The 15,853-nt window shown below is 60.9% G+C and overlaps 1 protein-coding gene across 3 annotated transcripts in view; it reads right to left on the reverse strand.

Annotated features, from left to right (window-relative positions):
* LOC144733924 (uncharacterized) overlaps positions 1-15,402 on the reverse strand; it is a 24,854-nt gene extending 9,452 nt beyond the window's left edge. Inside the window, exons 1-11 of one of the 3 annotated variants that reach the window (XM_078615941.1) lie at positions 15,019-15,402; positions 10,948-11,792; positions 7,734-8,751; positions 6,297-6,428; positions 5,820-5,924; positions 4,847-5,062; positions 4,536-4,706; positions 4,169-4,351; positions 3,796-3,936; positions 3,205-3,312; positions 247-367 (exon numbers count right to left, since the gene is read on the reverse strand). In XM_078615941.1, coding sequence (XP_078472067.1) covers positions 247-367; positions 3,205-3,312; positions 3,796-3,936; positions 4,169-4,351; positions 4,536-4,706; positions 4,847-5,062; positions 5,820-5,924; positions 6,297-6,428; positions 7,734-8,751; positions 10,948-11,156 — 2,404 coding nt within the window. In that variant the 5' untranslated portion in view covers positions 11,157-11,792; positions 15,019-15,402. Of the gene's footprint in view, positions 1-246; positions 368-3,204; positions 3,313-3,795; positions 3,937-4,168; positions 4,352-4,535; positions 4,707-4,846; positions 5,063-5,819; positions 5,925-6,296; positions 6,429-7,733; positions 8,752-10,947; positions 14,945-15,018 lie in introns of those variants that run through there. The other 2 variants (XM_078615939.1, XM_078615940.1) reach the window with 2 other exon arrangements.
* Positions 15,403-15,853: the final 451 nt, after the last annotated feature.

Here is a 15,853-nt window from a genome sequence, read left to right on the forward strand (position 1 = left end):
GGTGAGGAGTGTGGGGAGGTGAGGGGGCGTGGGGAGGTGAGGGGGGGTGGGAAGGTGAGGCACGTGGGGAGGTGAGGAGTGTGGGGAGGTGAGGGGCGGGGGGAGGTGAGCACGCACGCACGGGGTAATCCGCTCGTCTCCCTGCTCGCGAGGGCAGAGCGTTTTTATTATTTACCCCGCGCCGAAAATCCGCAGCTCCCAACGTGAACTCGCCACGCGGGCGGCCCGGCACGCCGTGCGTCTCACCGTCATCCCCCTCATCGTCGTCTATGTCGTCGTCGAGGAGGAGGAGGTGGTGGTGAGCGTCGTCATCGTCGTAGTCGTAGCGGCCGTGGCCTCCGTTCCTGCTGCCCTCTCCCACGAGCTCCTGCCCGGAGCACACGGCACACGACACATGAGACGCGGAGACACGAGACGCGAGATATGCCACTCAACACACGTGACACACGACACACGACATACGGCACGCGACACGCGAGACACACGACAAGCGACACACGAGACGCGAGACACGTGACACGACATGCGAGATACGACACGCAACACGTGACACACGACACACGACGTGAGACGCGAGATATGCTACTCAACACACGCGACACACGACACACGAGACGTGACATACGCGTCATGCGAGATGTGCGACACACTACACACGACACACGACATCCGGCACGCGACACGCGAGATACGCGACACACGAAGGCACACGACACCGCACGGCGTGAGAAGCTCTACGTGGTTTGTGCACCGATGGCCTCTTCACGGAAGGCCGAGCGGTCGCTCGCTCGCCGCTTCTCGCGGAGGTTGGCGGCTCGAGCCGGCGGACGCCCCCTGCCTAATGCCGCGGGGGGGGCGTAGCGACCAAGACCATAGAAACTATATATACACGCGCACCGCACCGTCCGTTTCACTGTGGGTGCCACTACAGATCCCGTGACGTCGTTCGGAAAAAGAGTAGGCCTCGTGCACCAGTGTCACCCTTGTACTTTGCACTCCTATCGTGTTTTTGTACCGTTCGCTGTTGTAGCGTTCTTACCCGCCCCTGGCTGGACATCTTTGTGAAAAAAATAGATTTATAGCTCCCAAAGCCCCTCACCTCCCCCCACCCCCACCCCTCACCTCACCACACCCCTCACCTCCCCAAGTCCCTCACCTCCCCCCACCCCTCACCTCCCTGCTTCCCTCACCTCCCCACGCCCCTCACCTCCCCCCACACCTCACCTCCCTGCTTCCCTCACCTCCCCACACCCCTCACCTCCCCACGCCCCTCACCTCCCCCCACCCCTCACCTCCCTGCTTCCCTCACCTCCCCACACCCCTCACCTCCCCACGCCCCTCACCTCCCCCCACCCCTCACCTCCCTGCTTCCCTCACCTCCCCACACCCCTCACCTCCCCACGCCCCTCACCTCCCCCCACCCCTCACCTCCCTGCTTCCCTCACCTCCCCACACCCCTCACCTCCCCACGCCCCTCACCTCCCCCCACCCCTCACCTCCCTGCTTCCCTCACCTCCCCACGCCCCTCACCTCCCCACGCCCCTCACCTCCCCCCACCCCTCACCTCCCTGCGTCCCTCACCTCCCCACGCCCCTCACCTCCCCCCACCCCTCACCTCCCCACACCCCTCACCTCCCTTCTTCCCTCACCTCCCCCCACCCCTCCCCTCCCTGCGTCCCTCACCTCCCCACGCCCCTCACCATGCCCCTCACCTCCCCCCACCCCTCACCGCCCCGCGTCCCTCACCTCTAAACCCCAGATGACCCAAATTTACACTGCGCACTTCCACTGACGTGCGTAGGATTATCGCTGTTGACTCGCCGCTAAGTCGTGTTAATTAAAAGATGGTGGGCTGAGTGAATCCCCAACACCAGGCCTTGTGACTCACAAGCTTCAAAGTGTCAATGCAGCACCCGGGACACTGCACCAACTCACTCGATCACCGTCAGCCGTTGTCAATCCATCGCTGGATGAATGCCCTCCGCGCGCCATCGACCCGTCCCCTAATGCGCCCGAGAGGACACGGCCATTGGGTTGGGCGCAATGAGGAAATCGTGCAGCGTCGTCTAGCTTAGAGTGCTCCAAGCTAAACGACGCCGGGCCTCGGTTTGGTAAGAATGCCGGAGCCCATTCCTCACCCAACTCCTGGGGCGCATCCCTCGAGTGTCGGAACGTCGCTGTGACTGGGCATTGCCGTCCGTGCGAGCGATCGGTGCCTCAGTGCCGACCACAAAACGGCGGGGTGGTGGTTTGGGGGCGTCGGACGCGGCGCCGTTACTTCGACGGCGTCGCCGCTCGTTTGGCGATGTTGTCGCTTTGCGTGTGCTGCTCTGACAATTGCGTCCCCCGGAAGTTCGGTCGCCCCGCTGCCGTCATGGGGTGCGTTCTGGCAACTGCGGCGGGTCGCTGGGCGCCATCGCAGCGGTACTGCTCGTGCCTCACATCAACAACGGCCCGGGTTCGATCTCTGACTCGGGCGCCTGCCTTTCTGTGTGGAGTTGGTTCGTTCTCCCCCCCTCTTCTGCGTGGGTTTCCTCCCGGTTCTCTGGCTTCTTCCCATCGCGAAACAAACCGCACAATGTCACTGTTATTGGCCCAAACAACATCCCAATGCTGAAGAAATCACCCTGCAAATTACTCAATTGGGATCGCAAACTACAAAAGCAGCAGCAGCATCACCCTCCCAAGCGAAAACTGGGCAGGACCCTCCTGAAATAGAGTCTTGAGACTCAGTGAAGCCTCCCTTGGTAAATACACGGAATCGTAATAATAACGATACATTTTGCAGCACTGCCACTATGTTCTGCTGCCCAGAGTGAATCGTCGCAGCGCTGAACTAAACGTTACGATGGGAGACGGACCAAGACGGACCAAGACGGCCCGAGACAGCCAGAGACAGCCAGAGACGGCCCGAGACAGCCAGAGACAGCCAGAGACAGCCAGAGACAGCCAGAGACGGCCAGATACAGCCAGAGACGGCCAGAGACAGCCAGAGACAGCCAGAGACGGCCAAATACAGCCAGAGACGGCCAGAGACAGCCAGAGACAGCCAGAGACAGCCAGAGACAGCCAGAGACGGCCAGAGACGGCCAGAGACAGCCAGAGACAGCCAGAGACAGCCAGAAACAGCCAGAGACGGCCAGATACAGCCAGAGACAGCCAGATGTGGCCCGTACAGCCCAAATGGAGCGAGACGGCTCTCACCTGGAGGAGCTTCTCCTTCTGGGCGAGCTGGGCCTTCAGCGCCACGTTCTCAGCCACGAGCTTCGTGTCGACACCGCCTCCATCCCGGCCTCCTTGGTGAGGCCTCTCCTGCCGAATTTAGCACGTGCATCATCGTCAGTGGCAGCTTCGTCATCAGCGTCATCATCATTATCACGGGGAGCCGCTGCGACATCCTCGTCGTCGCTAGCAACAGTGTCTTTATCGTGAACAGCATCCTCATCATGACGAGTGACATCATTGTCATCGTCAGCATCACGAGCGGCAGCATCATCATTATCATTCGCTTCGCATTATCCTCATCATTGCCATGAGCAGCAGCAGCTGCTGCGAAACCCATATCATTAGCGCCATCATAATCATCAGCAGCAGCAGCAGCACCCTTACCATCATCGGCATCATGAGCAGCAATATCAGCATCATCGGTGGAGAGCTCATGGCTGCTGCCGATCACAGTGATGACGAGAACTCAAGGGGATGCCAGAGTGGAGCGCTCAGCGGCGGCACAGGTGGCACGGGTGGCGTGGGTGGCAGGCGTGGGGCGGGTGACACGGGTGACAGTTGGGGACTCACTGAGGCCTCTGTGTCTCCGGGCACTGCCTGAGCAGCGTCGCCCGCCCCTGCTCCGCGCGGAGATTGGACCGTGCTGCGCTTGAGCCGCTCGATCTCGGCCCTCAGCTCGCCCTCCGCCGTCGAAGTGGCTTCCGTCTTCTCCTGTAGAGAGATCGGCACGGCGACGGCCACGGGGGGGGGGGGGTCAACGTCACGGAACGCGCGGCGGCTCCCGCCGACGGTAGCGGCCGCCCCGCGTCAACGGCGCGACGGAAAAGGCGTGGGGGTCGCGGGGGTCGCGGGGGTCGCGGGGGTCGCGGGGGTCGCGGGGGTCGCGGGGGTCACGGGGGTCACGGGGGTCACGGGGGTCACGGGGGTCGCGGCGGCGCCGCACCTTGAGCAGGCGCTCCTTGTCCACGACCAGCCGGAGCGTCCTCTCCACCTCCTCCTGGTGCTCGGAGAGCTCCCGCGTTCTGTCGACGAGGGCCTGCTGCAGCTGGCGCTGCTGCTCCACGCAGCGCTCCGTCGCCTCCGCCAAGGCCTCGTCCCCGCCGCTCGACCTGCTCCTGAGCAGCTCCTGGACGAACGTGGAATTTGGCGGCGTGACTTTTTTTTTTTTTTTCAAACGTGGACCAACCCCGACGCCTGCGGCACGCTGCGGCCTGCTCTTTGCGAACGACGTCATGGGTTCTCTAACGTCCACGGCGTTGCGCGCCGCGGTAAACAATCTCAGAGAGGGAAGGGATGGAGGCCTTCCGCACCTCCGTGTCGCGGAGCTTCCTGCGCAGCGCCTGCTCCATCTCCGCGATGAGGGCGTCCTTCTGCCGGGCGGCGCGCGCGTGGCTGCTCCGCAAGCCGTCGATCATCTCCAGGAACGCGTCGCTCGATCGCTTCAGCTCCTCGTCCTTCTGCTTGAGCACCGTGTCCAGGCTCTGCGTACGACAACGGGGGCACCGTGACGCGCGTGGCGCACCGTGGCACGCGGTGCCGCCCACCACCGCCGCCGCTCGGTAAACGCAAAGCTGCCACGGTCGTGCCGCACGGCGCTCCGGTGAGATTCCCGGTCGCTCACCGCGATGGTGGACTCGTTGCTGGAGAGGACGCTGCAAAGCCGGCGGATGTCCGTGTCCTTCTCCTCCAGAGCCTCCCTCAGACACAGCAGCTCCTTCTCATCCTTCCTGTCCCTCTCCTCCCTCCCGGCCCTCTCCTCCCTCCCGCCCCTCTCCTCCCGTCCGTCTGTCCCCCGCGCACGAGGACGATCCGACGGACCGTCTCGTGCCTCGGAGGTCTGAAACACGGCAACGGTTCAAATGTGGGTCAGGGAAAGGCCTCCGTCCACCCCGGCAGCGCCGATGGCCACACCACGGCGAGTCTACGATCGGCTCTTACAGGACACCCGGCTGGCGTGGAAGAGTAGGCCAACGCACCCTCTAGCGGAGACCCGTCGGTCGGCAGTAGCGCGAGCGAGCAATTGCAGGGGCTGCGCCCTTAAGAAGACAAGCCGGCACTCGCCCCCGTCTGGCAGTGAGCCAATGGTGGAACTCCACGTTCCCGTGGCGGGGACGAGTCTGTCCTATTCTTGGGAAAAACCACCGCTGACTCCGCACAAAGTGGGGAGAAGGATGGGCGGCGCCGACCCACGCCCGTGACTGAAAACTCTCCCACGGCTCAAATTGCGCGTCTAATGACAGTCGCAGCCGGCCGTACCAAACTCATAATCTTCATCGACAGCCATTATCTATCAACTGCTGGATGCAGGCCTCCTCAAGCCCATCGCTGGTGCTCACGATCGCTCGACGGCGGTGGGACATTCGTCCAGAGCGTCGGGAGAAAGAGGAATAAATATGATATAGGCAGAGACATCATAGGAGGGAGATTATAGCAGCGACATCATAGGAGGGAGATCACAGCAGGGAACAGTGGCCTTTGCCCAGACTGTTGTCTGCTAAAGGTATCCCCCCCCCTCCCGTCGCACCCCCCGTGTCACCGCTGGGTTTGCATGCGGTTTGCAAAGGGATGGCCAGTCACAGGGGTTGAAGACTCACCACGGGAGCGGAGCGTCCTTCCGACATCCTGTCCTTGAGTCGCGTGACGAGGTGGCCCGAGTCCTCGTCGCCCGCCGCTCTCTCCTCCGCCATCCTCGCGCAGTCCTGCGGGCCCCGCTCACCGTCACCGCCGTGCACGACAACGCGGCTGCCACCGGCGCAGGAAGAACCTCCGGCGGGGGTACCCACACTCTACCCCACCGCACGCGACCTGCCGACCGACTCACCGCGGCGTAAACATTTCTACTGCCGGGCGGATTTAAGGAACCGGCACCGTTGTTTCAACCGCCGCGCCCGGGAGATGGAAATGAACTGGGGACACTGTGGAATGTGGGTGAAAGGGGGGTGGCCGTCGCTGCGTGGCACGGTCGCGATCTCCGCGCGCGCCGCCGCGCGCCGCAGAGCCGCACGCAAATCAAAACCATGAACGGTCGCATCGAGCGGCACACGGGTGCGGGAGCGGGGGAGTGGCGGCACCTCCAGGAGGCGCTCGCGGAGGCTCAGCTCGCCGACGGCGCTCGCCAGGCTCCGCTCGAGGTCCCCGGTCCGCGTGGCCGCCCCGCTCTCCTCCCGCTGCCGCGTCATCCACTCCAGCTGCTGGCCAACATCCTGTGCGGCGCGCGGGAGAGAGACGCGTGAGCGGTAGCCGTGTGTGACTGCGGCGAGTGGGAGAGAGAGAGAGACGCGTGAGCGGTAGCCGTGTGTGACTGCGGCGAGCGGGAGAGGGCGGCCGTTGAAGGCCTCTCCCTGCGCTAACTAACTCTGGGTAGTGCTCATCCGTGGCGGTGTGCCTGAGACAGGTGGTGGGATTTCCATATTCCTATGGCAAGGACAAGTCACTCCATGAGATGAGACACTCGTGACTTGCTATGCGAGTCTGCGGGTCTCTACCCGAGTCTGTGGGTCTCTACGTGAGCCTGGTGATTGGGCGGTGTGGTGGCGCCTTTATTAGAATTGTTCCTCTCTATCATCATCGACATCTTCTTGGTTCTTTCGGTAAAGTCACGTAGAAGGGAAATAATAAAATAATAAAAATAAAACATAATAAAATACAATTCTCACGACATTTCTGCCACAACGCAAGCAGCCGTCCTCAGGTGAAGAACAGGTCTGTCGGAAAGATGCTGTCTTTCGTCTTGAGAATTGTATTTTATGATGTTTTATTTTTTTTATTTTATTATTTCCCTTCTACGTGACTTTACCAAAAGAACCAAGAAGATGAATCCCTGCAGTCACGAAAGCTTTAAATCGCAATCATCAACATCATCAACATCATCAACATCATCAACATCATCGTCGTCATTGTCGTCACCCAGTCACCATCATTTTGCAGGCTTGCACATTCGTCCCGAAGCCCCGGTGAAGGTGCCGTTCTATTCGCGAGAATGCGGCAACGCCGTGAAATGGGGTCGCGCCGTGGCTGGGTACGCACCCAGCTTAGGGCAGAATTAAAAGGGCATTGGCCGGGCAACGGGGGCACACGGAGCATCACACGCGGCGCCGCGTGGCACTCCGCGGTGGTGACGTGGCAAATACACGGCTATGAAATATTAATTTCAGCAGCGAAGCATAACTGAGACTGAAACGTGGGGCCTTTCTCAAAATCTGGAGGATAAGAGCGACATCAAAAACTATTGCATATATTCTTTGGCTTTTATAATTCACTGACAAATATATTTATTAAAATAATTTGCAGCTCTGTGTTAACCGCTTGTTGGATGGATGGCATTTAAAAATAAAATCTTGCCCACTGCTTCAAACAAATAAAATTAAATAAAAATGTATTTTCAATGACATATTTTTTTTTAAACCGCCCATCCCTGCCGAGCCAGATCCACCCCCGCCGCGACCCCGCAGGTCACCACAGGGCGCCGGTGGCTCCCGAACGTGAAACAAACGCAGCTCGCGCCGTACCTCACGGCAAGCGCCGCGCTCCTCCGCTCCGACGGCGTCGCCCTCCGAGAGCTCCGGCGCCTCCTCGCGGCGGGGGCTGCCACGCGGCGTGCTGCGCTCACTGCGCTCGCTACGCGTCCGGGCCGAGCCGCCGCCGCCGCCGCCCCCCCGCGACGGCGTGGGGATCCCGCTGCCCTTGGGGGCGCGGAGGCCGCGGACGCCGATGCTGCGCACCAGCTGCAGGGAACGGGCGAGCGCCGGCGAAGGCGGCGGCGGAGGCGACACGGGCGAGCGGGCCGAGAAGACGCTCACGCTGTCCACCGCGTCCTCGCAGTCGCCATCCTCCTCCTCCTCGGCGATCGACAGCGCGGGCATGGCGCCGAAGGACGCCAGGGACCCCAGGGACACGGACGAGCCAATGGAACCGACCGCTCCCCACCCCCGCCTGCCGAGGGAGCCCGGGCCCGCGCCGCGGCTCCGTCTCGCCGCGGAAGAGGTGCCGACGCTGCCGCCCCCGACGCTGACGGAGCGCGACACGGACCAGGGCGACCGGGCGCCCATGCCGGCCGCCACCTTGCGCGGGACCTTGCACACGGACTCGTAGCGCGCGTCCGGCACGCGCAGCGAGTCCACGCTGACGCACCGGCGCATGGCGTCGGCGCCGCAGCCGCTGGGCGTGGAGCGGCCCGAAGCGGGGCCGTGGCGGGGCGGGCCGCGGCCTCCCGGCGCGCTCTTGAGCGGCGTCGAGGCGAAGGAGTAGGAGCAGGAGCTGCCGCCGCCGCCGTCGCCCCCACCGCCGCCGCCGCGCTCGGACCAGCTCTCGTACTCGGAGAAGGCGGCGTCGTCCTGCAGCAGCTCGTTGTACGCGACGCGGCTCGCGTCCAGCGAGCGCTGCCGGGCCCCGCCGGGCCGGCCCTGGCCCGGGTTCGAGCGGCCGTACTGGAAGAGCACGCACTGCGCCAGCTTGTCACGCTCCGTCGCCAGCTTCTGCATGCGCTCGATGGACAGCGCCTTCACGCGGTTCATCACGCCGTCGTACCTGCGGTGCGCGCGCACCACGTGCATGACCACGCGTCGTCATTAGCGGCGTCTCCAATAACGACGCTACGTACACGGTGCAAACGAAGTCCAACGTACACACAAACGTGCTGCGATCAGGCGAAACATAATCCATCTCCAGCCGCCTTGCGCAATACTTTCCATAATTGTTTTCCCCCTCCGACAAAGTTTTATTTTCGCGCAGATTTCTATTCGCTTTCATTACCGTACTCAACTTCTGTCGCTGGCAGTCCACGTCCCTGCTGCTGCCAATGAGACTCCCATCATGCCCTCTCGAGTTCTCGCCGGGGTTGAACGAAAACAGACGTGAACCCTCGCTTAGCCCGGAGAGTCTCACCGAGCCTCAACAACTGATGTTCTGGGGGGGGGGGGGGGGGTCCTACCGAGTTTTCCACAGTGGCGGGTGGGAGGGAGGGGAGGGATCATGCTGCTGCTGCTGTTGTTGCTCCTGCCGCTGCCGCTACGTACGATCCCGATGGAATAATTTGCACGGAAAATGTTTTCATAGCATTGGGATATGTGGCCAATGCCAGTAACACTGTCGTCTGTGGGTTTTCAGCTATGGGAGGAACCCAGGAGGAAACCCACGCAGAACAGGGGGAGGACAGAAACCCACTTTGTTGTACTGCCTACGGTCCTGGGTGTTTCCCCCCAGGTTTGTCCCTCTGGTTGAGGAGGCAGCCGCTACTGTCCTGGTAAAGCTACAAATCTTCCCCCGTACATTAAAAGTAATTTTTTTGTCAGTCGCATCATAATGTTAATAATACACCTGTGGGAGGCCCTCATCCAGCAGTGGATTGATCATGGCTGGTGCTGATAATGATGAACAACGCAACACTCAAGACAACGACGCTTGCTCGTTGGCCTTCCCTCCTCCGGTTTCGGGGTTGTTGTTTTTTCTACCCTTGGAGGTGGCAATCCACGTACCGGCTACTCAAGCCAAACTCTTGATTAGGTGGATGCCAAACACGAAGATTCCCCCCCCCTCGTCTCCCGTGTAACCTTAACAGACTGTTGGGGCAAGTGCTGTTAGCGAGCTGCACCTATGAAGGCCGGCACAGAACACGAGGTGGTGGGTGGGTGGGTGGGGAGCACCACGCCTGGCCACCTTTGTCTCCCCAGTGACGATGTGTACTGCACACCGCACCAGGTACTCATTTGAGGCCGAATTGTCCTTGTGCGCACACGCGCAGATCCCAGCACTACGCGATGCACCGACCCCACGTTTAGAAGCGGCATGCGTCTCAGCCACCGCCACGCCCCGGGACGGGAGATGCGCACGGAGCGACCGGCAGAGCCCCGAGGGTTTCGGTGGACGCCGTCGCCGCCACCACGGCAGCCTCACTCCCCGCTCGCCGCTCACCACCTCCGCGCGGCATCCCGCGCGGAGGTGCTCAAGGCATGGGCCACATGCAAATGCCCACCGCTCCACGCAGACCGCTTAAGGCTATGGGTCTCCGGGTGAGTAGATGGGTCTCTTTGGAAGTTGATGACATGTCCTTGTGAGTCTATGTGTCTCTATGCAAGTCTATGGTATGTCCTTGTGAGTCTATGGGTGTCTATGCAAGTCTGTGACATGTCTTTGTAAGTCTATGTGTCTCTATGCAAGTCTATCACATGTCCCTGTGAGTCTATGGGTCTCTATGCTGGTCTATCACATGTCCCTGTGAGTCTATCGGTCTCTATGCTGGTCTTTGAAATGTCCTTGTAAGTCTACGGGTCTCTATGCATGTCTATGAAATGTCTTAGTAAGTCTATATATCAAACTGCGCACCACGTAGTAACGTCACTGCCCGCTTCAAGCATTCGCGGGCCACGTGTCACATCTCTACCATGAGGCTACTCTTGAAGTCGTCACCGGCTGGCTCGCTCGCTCACCAAGCCCCATGTGAGCAGAGAACCGTCCGCAGCTCTCCCGTGGGCCACGGGTCGTACCGCGCGGCGTCGGCACGACGTCCGGCGTTTTCGCCGCACACGCGCGCCGGACGCGCGCATTCAATTCCGAGCCAGCTCCCGCCTGGGGTGTGGTGCGAAACGTCGGTACGATCCAAAAGAGAGCTGTGCAGCAGCGGCAGCAGCAGCACAACCACGGAAACCCGCGCGGGAGAATAACGCCGATAAACCCGGCCGGAGGGCAGCGGTGATGGTGGCAGCAGCAACAGCAGCAGCAGCGCACCTGTAGACGCGCTCGAGGGAGAAGGCACACTTCCCGCACGCAAACTCCCCGCGGCCATCTCCGCGCGCCAGCTCCTGGCCCAGGAGGTGCGAGAGGATGACGCGGAGGCCCGGGCGGCCCGTCGCGCTCTCCCCGCCAAAGATCCAGCGGCGCTGGCTCCCGCGCAGCTCCAAGCTGCAGATGCGGCAACGGCCGCCCCCGTCCGCCATTGCCGGCGTCGATCCGTCGCTCCTCGCCGAGCACTGCTGGTAGTCCGTGGCCCCAGGAAGGCTTTTTGCGGGCGAGCTAGGCCTGCGTCGGTGCCCAATGCCGCTGCGGGCCCATTTGGGAGACCCCGGTGGGAAGCAGTGGAAAGCGTGTGGCGAGTCAAGGGAATGTGAAGGCGAGAAACAGGTGGAGCGAAATTTTGAGAAGAGACTGAGATGCCAGGCGAGGTACAAAGAGAGACAGAGACGCAGCGAGATGAGAGACCCGCAACAACAAGGGGCAGGAGAGGAATTGGCGTGTAACGTTAACTATCTCGTGTTGTTTATTAGGATTTTAATTCCAGCGAAGCCTGGATTGCCCACCTGCCCTCACCCCCTTGAGCTGCTTGGGGCCCTATGCTTAATCTCGGTTTGCTTGTGCCTCTCGCTGCCACGCTTGCTCCCTCTCAGTTCCTGGTCCCTTTGGGGGTTGGCGTTGTAATTCAGCGTCGAGCGCTGGTGCGGAATGTTCGGAGGGGGAATGCAATCCCACCTCTCAATTGGTGGTCAATAAATTGTATTGCTTTGTGCGCGAGCTGAAAGGCCGCGTCGTAAATATTAGCACCACGTTGCCTTGCTGGGATTCAGAGCGAAGGAAGTCTGTAAGAAACACACACACACAGCACACGCACACGATGCATATTACTAAACCCGCGCACGACATCCAATAAGATTTCAACAAAACCTGTAAGCAAAACAAAACCGTTGAAGAAGTTTTCCCGGCACAAGGGCCGAAGTTTAAGTGACTTTTGTTGAACCAGGGGAGAAACCCAAGAGACCAGAGCAGGCATCTCACACGCACGAGTGACCTGGGCGGGCACAAAACGTGCAAAGGCCAACAACATAAAACATACAAAGCACGGCGGCGATGAAGCAAATAGAAATCGGAGCAACAAAAAAAACAACCGACGTTACGAGAAGGAAAATCGAAATGACTGCGCGGACACAAATCAATAGCGGGTCAAAATAATTTCCGCGAAACGAACGTTGCCTCCCCCCCCCGAACCAACGACTCTGACGCTCTGAACGATTCGCGTTGCCGGCACGCCGCTGCCGGCAACTCTCTCGCCAGCCCGACGACTCCGCCGGGTCGCACGGTCGGGCGCACGCCAAATATTTGCCGGTAGCCGAGGAGAAGACGACGTGGCCGAGGTCTCTCTCACCCTCCGAGGCGTCGTCATTCACGCCCCGGGACCTCTGCCAACAACAACCAGGGCGAGAGCGAGCGAGAGAGAGAGAGCGAGAGAGCGTGCCGGCAGGCAAACTCGCTCGCCAACAGCCGAGTCAATGGAGCCGTGGCCATCGGTGCGGCCAGACCCTCCAGCGAGGCCGCCGCGGTCGCCACGGGGTCCCGCGGCGTTGGCACAGCGGGCGATGATCGATCGGCTCGCGCGGTTTCAACCCAACCGCGTGCGGAACACGTTGCCTACACACACCCCATCCCGGGACTTTGGCGTGCCCGCATGTTGTTTGCGTCTCCGCGTGCACGGTGGGATGACTGTACCCTCGGCAAGGGCACGGCATCAACCCGCCCCCCGTGTGTCCGAAAGCTCGCAGCCGCGCGTGGACGCGTTAATCCGCAAGTCAACCTGCGACGTGGCGGCCACACGGAGCTGGAGGGGCACGGGGGGGGGGCGGATTAACAGTTGTGCACTGTAGGGCGGTGAACGCGAGTGGAGAGGCCGAACCGGCACTTTGTGCTTCACGCGTAAACCGCGCATTCACGCGTTCACCGAATTTACCGAGTTCACGTGAAAACCGAGTTCACGCGAAAACCGAGCTCACGCGTAAACCCAGTTCACGCGTAAATCGCGCGCTCACACGTGCACCGAGTTCACGCGAAAACCGAGCTCACGCGTAAACCGCGCACACGCGTAAACAGAGTTCACGCGTAAACGGACCTCAACGTATTCCCAACACAGAAAGTCGCTTTTGCACCGCACGCACGCAGACGAGACAGTCGTCGGCACTCCCTCTGCGTACGGCTGCCCTTGAGGTGAACGGCGACCGCGTGGAGTGCCCGACGCAGCGCGCCTCGGCGCCGAAACGTCGGGACTCCATGCGGACACAACAACAACAACCACCCAAAATGTTCCTTCAGCAACTGAATTAGGTTACCCGGCGCCAGGCAACCCGGACGCGCCACGTGGCGGAGCCGGGCAGCAGCAGCAGCCGAACAGCGCGCCGGGCTGAACAGAGGTGTCGCTTTCGCAGGGAAGCGACACGTGCGTTCTGAGTTCACGCGACATGCACAGATCCCCGGTGAAGGCCCCTTTCACAGACTGTTAGCGAGCAGCAGCAGCAGAAGCAGCATCTATGAAGGCCGGCATGACACACGAGGGGGTGGTGGGTGGGTGGCTACATTCGGTGCGAAATTAGTTAAATAAACTTACACCACGCTCGGCTGCCTTTGTCTCCCCGGCGCTGACGTTTTACACACAGCACCGGGTACTAATTTGAGGCCGAGTCGACCTAGGGGGAGGCCCAGAACCGGCTCTCCGGGTTCACGGCGCAGCGCGTTAACCACTACACGACCGCTCCCCACACAGACACGCAGAGAGAATGGCAAGGATACAGTCAGACTAACGCAGATAAAGACAAAGATCCCGCGTACAGCCTGAACAGACTGTTGGGGCAAGTGCTGTGAGCAAAGTAGCATGAAGGCCAGCACGGCACACGAGGGAACACACGGACACACACACACGGGAGAACACACACACACAGGAGAACACAGACACACACACACGGTAAAACACACAGACACACACACACAGACACACACACACCTGTTGGTGAGAACACACACACACACACACACGAGAACACACACACAGACACACACACACAGACACACACACCTGTTGGTGAGAACACACACACAGACACACACGAGAACACACAGACACACACACACAGGCACACACACCTGTTGGTGAGAACACACACACACGAGAACACACAGACACACACACACCTGTTGGTGATGCCCCATCTCCGCAGACGAGGCAAAAGTCTCAAACGTCGGCGAACTCCTCCACAGCGCACGGCGAGCAAACAACCGACCCGCGGCACTCACCTCTCGAACCCAACACTTACTACCATACCCTGCTGCTCCGCATTGCTCACAGAGCCTTACAAGAAGTCAGCCGAGCGACCCTGTCCGACGGGACGCCGTCACGGGCTGGACCTGTCACGGTGGACGCAGAACCGAGCTCGGCTGGCCGGAGACATCCACCCCAACCCCTCGTCCTCGCTCGCTCGCTCGCTCGCTCGCTTCACGGGCTCCTCACTCATCCACAGCCAGTCGCACTTCGCATTGCCGCTGCTTGCTCCAGTTGTTCGCTCTTTGCTCTCACCAAGTTTCGTTTGAGTGGACGGGCCCCGAGTGGCACTTTGCGACCACTCCCCACACACCGCCGGAGTGAACTCGCAGCCCCGTGCCGCATGGACAGCAGCGAGCAGTCGCGCCCGCCCCTCGTTCCGACAATGCGGTCCACCTGTGGAGGAGGTGGTGGTGGTGGTGGCTCCTCCTCTAGCCAGAATGCCCCCCCACACACACACACCCCACCTCCCAAGTGTCACCACGAGTGTGCGAATGCCAGCGGCACGCCTGTCCCTTGAAGACGGCAAAGCCGCATTCCGTCGTCATTCCTCTTAAAGGACCATCACAACCACCAAGCCACCAAACCCACCATCACTAACCACACAGCCACAGTCAAACCCTGCCGCACCCCAAACTGTACCCACCACGCCTGTTCGATGTGGACGCAGCCGGCTGTAGGCTGGCGACTTGGGGGGGGGGGGGGGTTGGCCTCACTGATCTCACCTTACAGCCTCTGCCAGCGACACTCCACGCAGCCAGCCCACGGCTGTAACCGGGTCCACGGAGCTGGGTTGGGGAGGAGGGTAAGTGGCGAGTGGGGTGGAGGAGGAGGAGGAACGCGAATCGCCACGCACTCGGGGCCAGGGCGAGCCAGGCAGAGGACGGACGGGCACAAATGGAATTTCACTGCGATCGATATTTGTAAACCGGGCAGTTGGGGGGGGGGGGGTGGCCGCTGTTGATCCAGGACACAGACATCGATCCCGAGTTGTGCGTTGGAGGGGGAGGGAGTCACGTGGGGCCACCTGCGGTTATTGTGCCGATGGTACAACCCGCAGCTCATCGCCCCGTGATGGCCCGAGCGAGCACCGTCGTGACTGCGGCTGCGAGAAACTTGAATTTCCAGTTGTGTGCGCGGTGTGTGTGTGTGCGGCTGCTACTGGCAGGCTCCTGGAATTAGACAGCCACTGTTGTGAGCTACAGGGAGGGGAGTGGTGGAGTCGTGAGTGCGGTGGTCGTGATGAACCACGAGGACGGTCGATGCACCGCCCTCGCTGAGCCAAGCGGTGGTGGGAATTCCACAGGGCGCTGCCGAAACAAAATGTAACACAAATCACTCAGAGAATGCCGTGCAATGTGGATGATGGGATGTGTAAAACAGACTGACAAAACGCTTGAATTTTGATGTGGAGGGAGAGGCAAGGGCAGGAGGAGATGTATTTGCCTGTTTCATTATTCCATTGCTTATATCATCCACAGCCACGCGGGTGACCGTTGTTGAGCCATGGATCAACCCCTTACCTCCCTACAGACAGCCAACCAGCCAGTCAAACTTTGT

Source organism: Lampetra planeri, chromosome 49 (assembly GCF_965212315.1).
Source record: "Lampetra planeri chromosome 49, kcLamPlan1.2.h2, whole genome shotgun sequence".
Taxonomy (NCBI): Eukaryota; Metazoa; Chordata; class Hyperoartia; order Petromyzontiformes; family Petromyzontidae; genus Lampetra; species Lampetra planeri.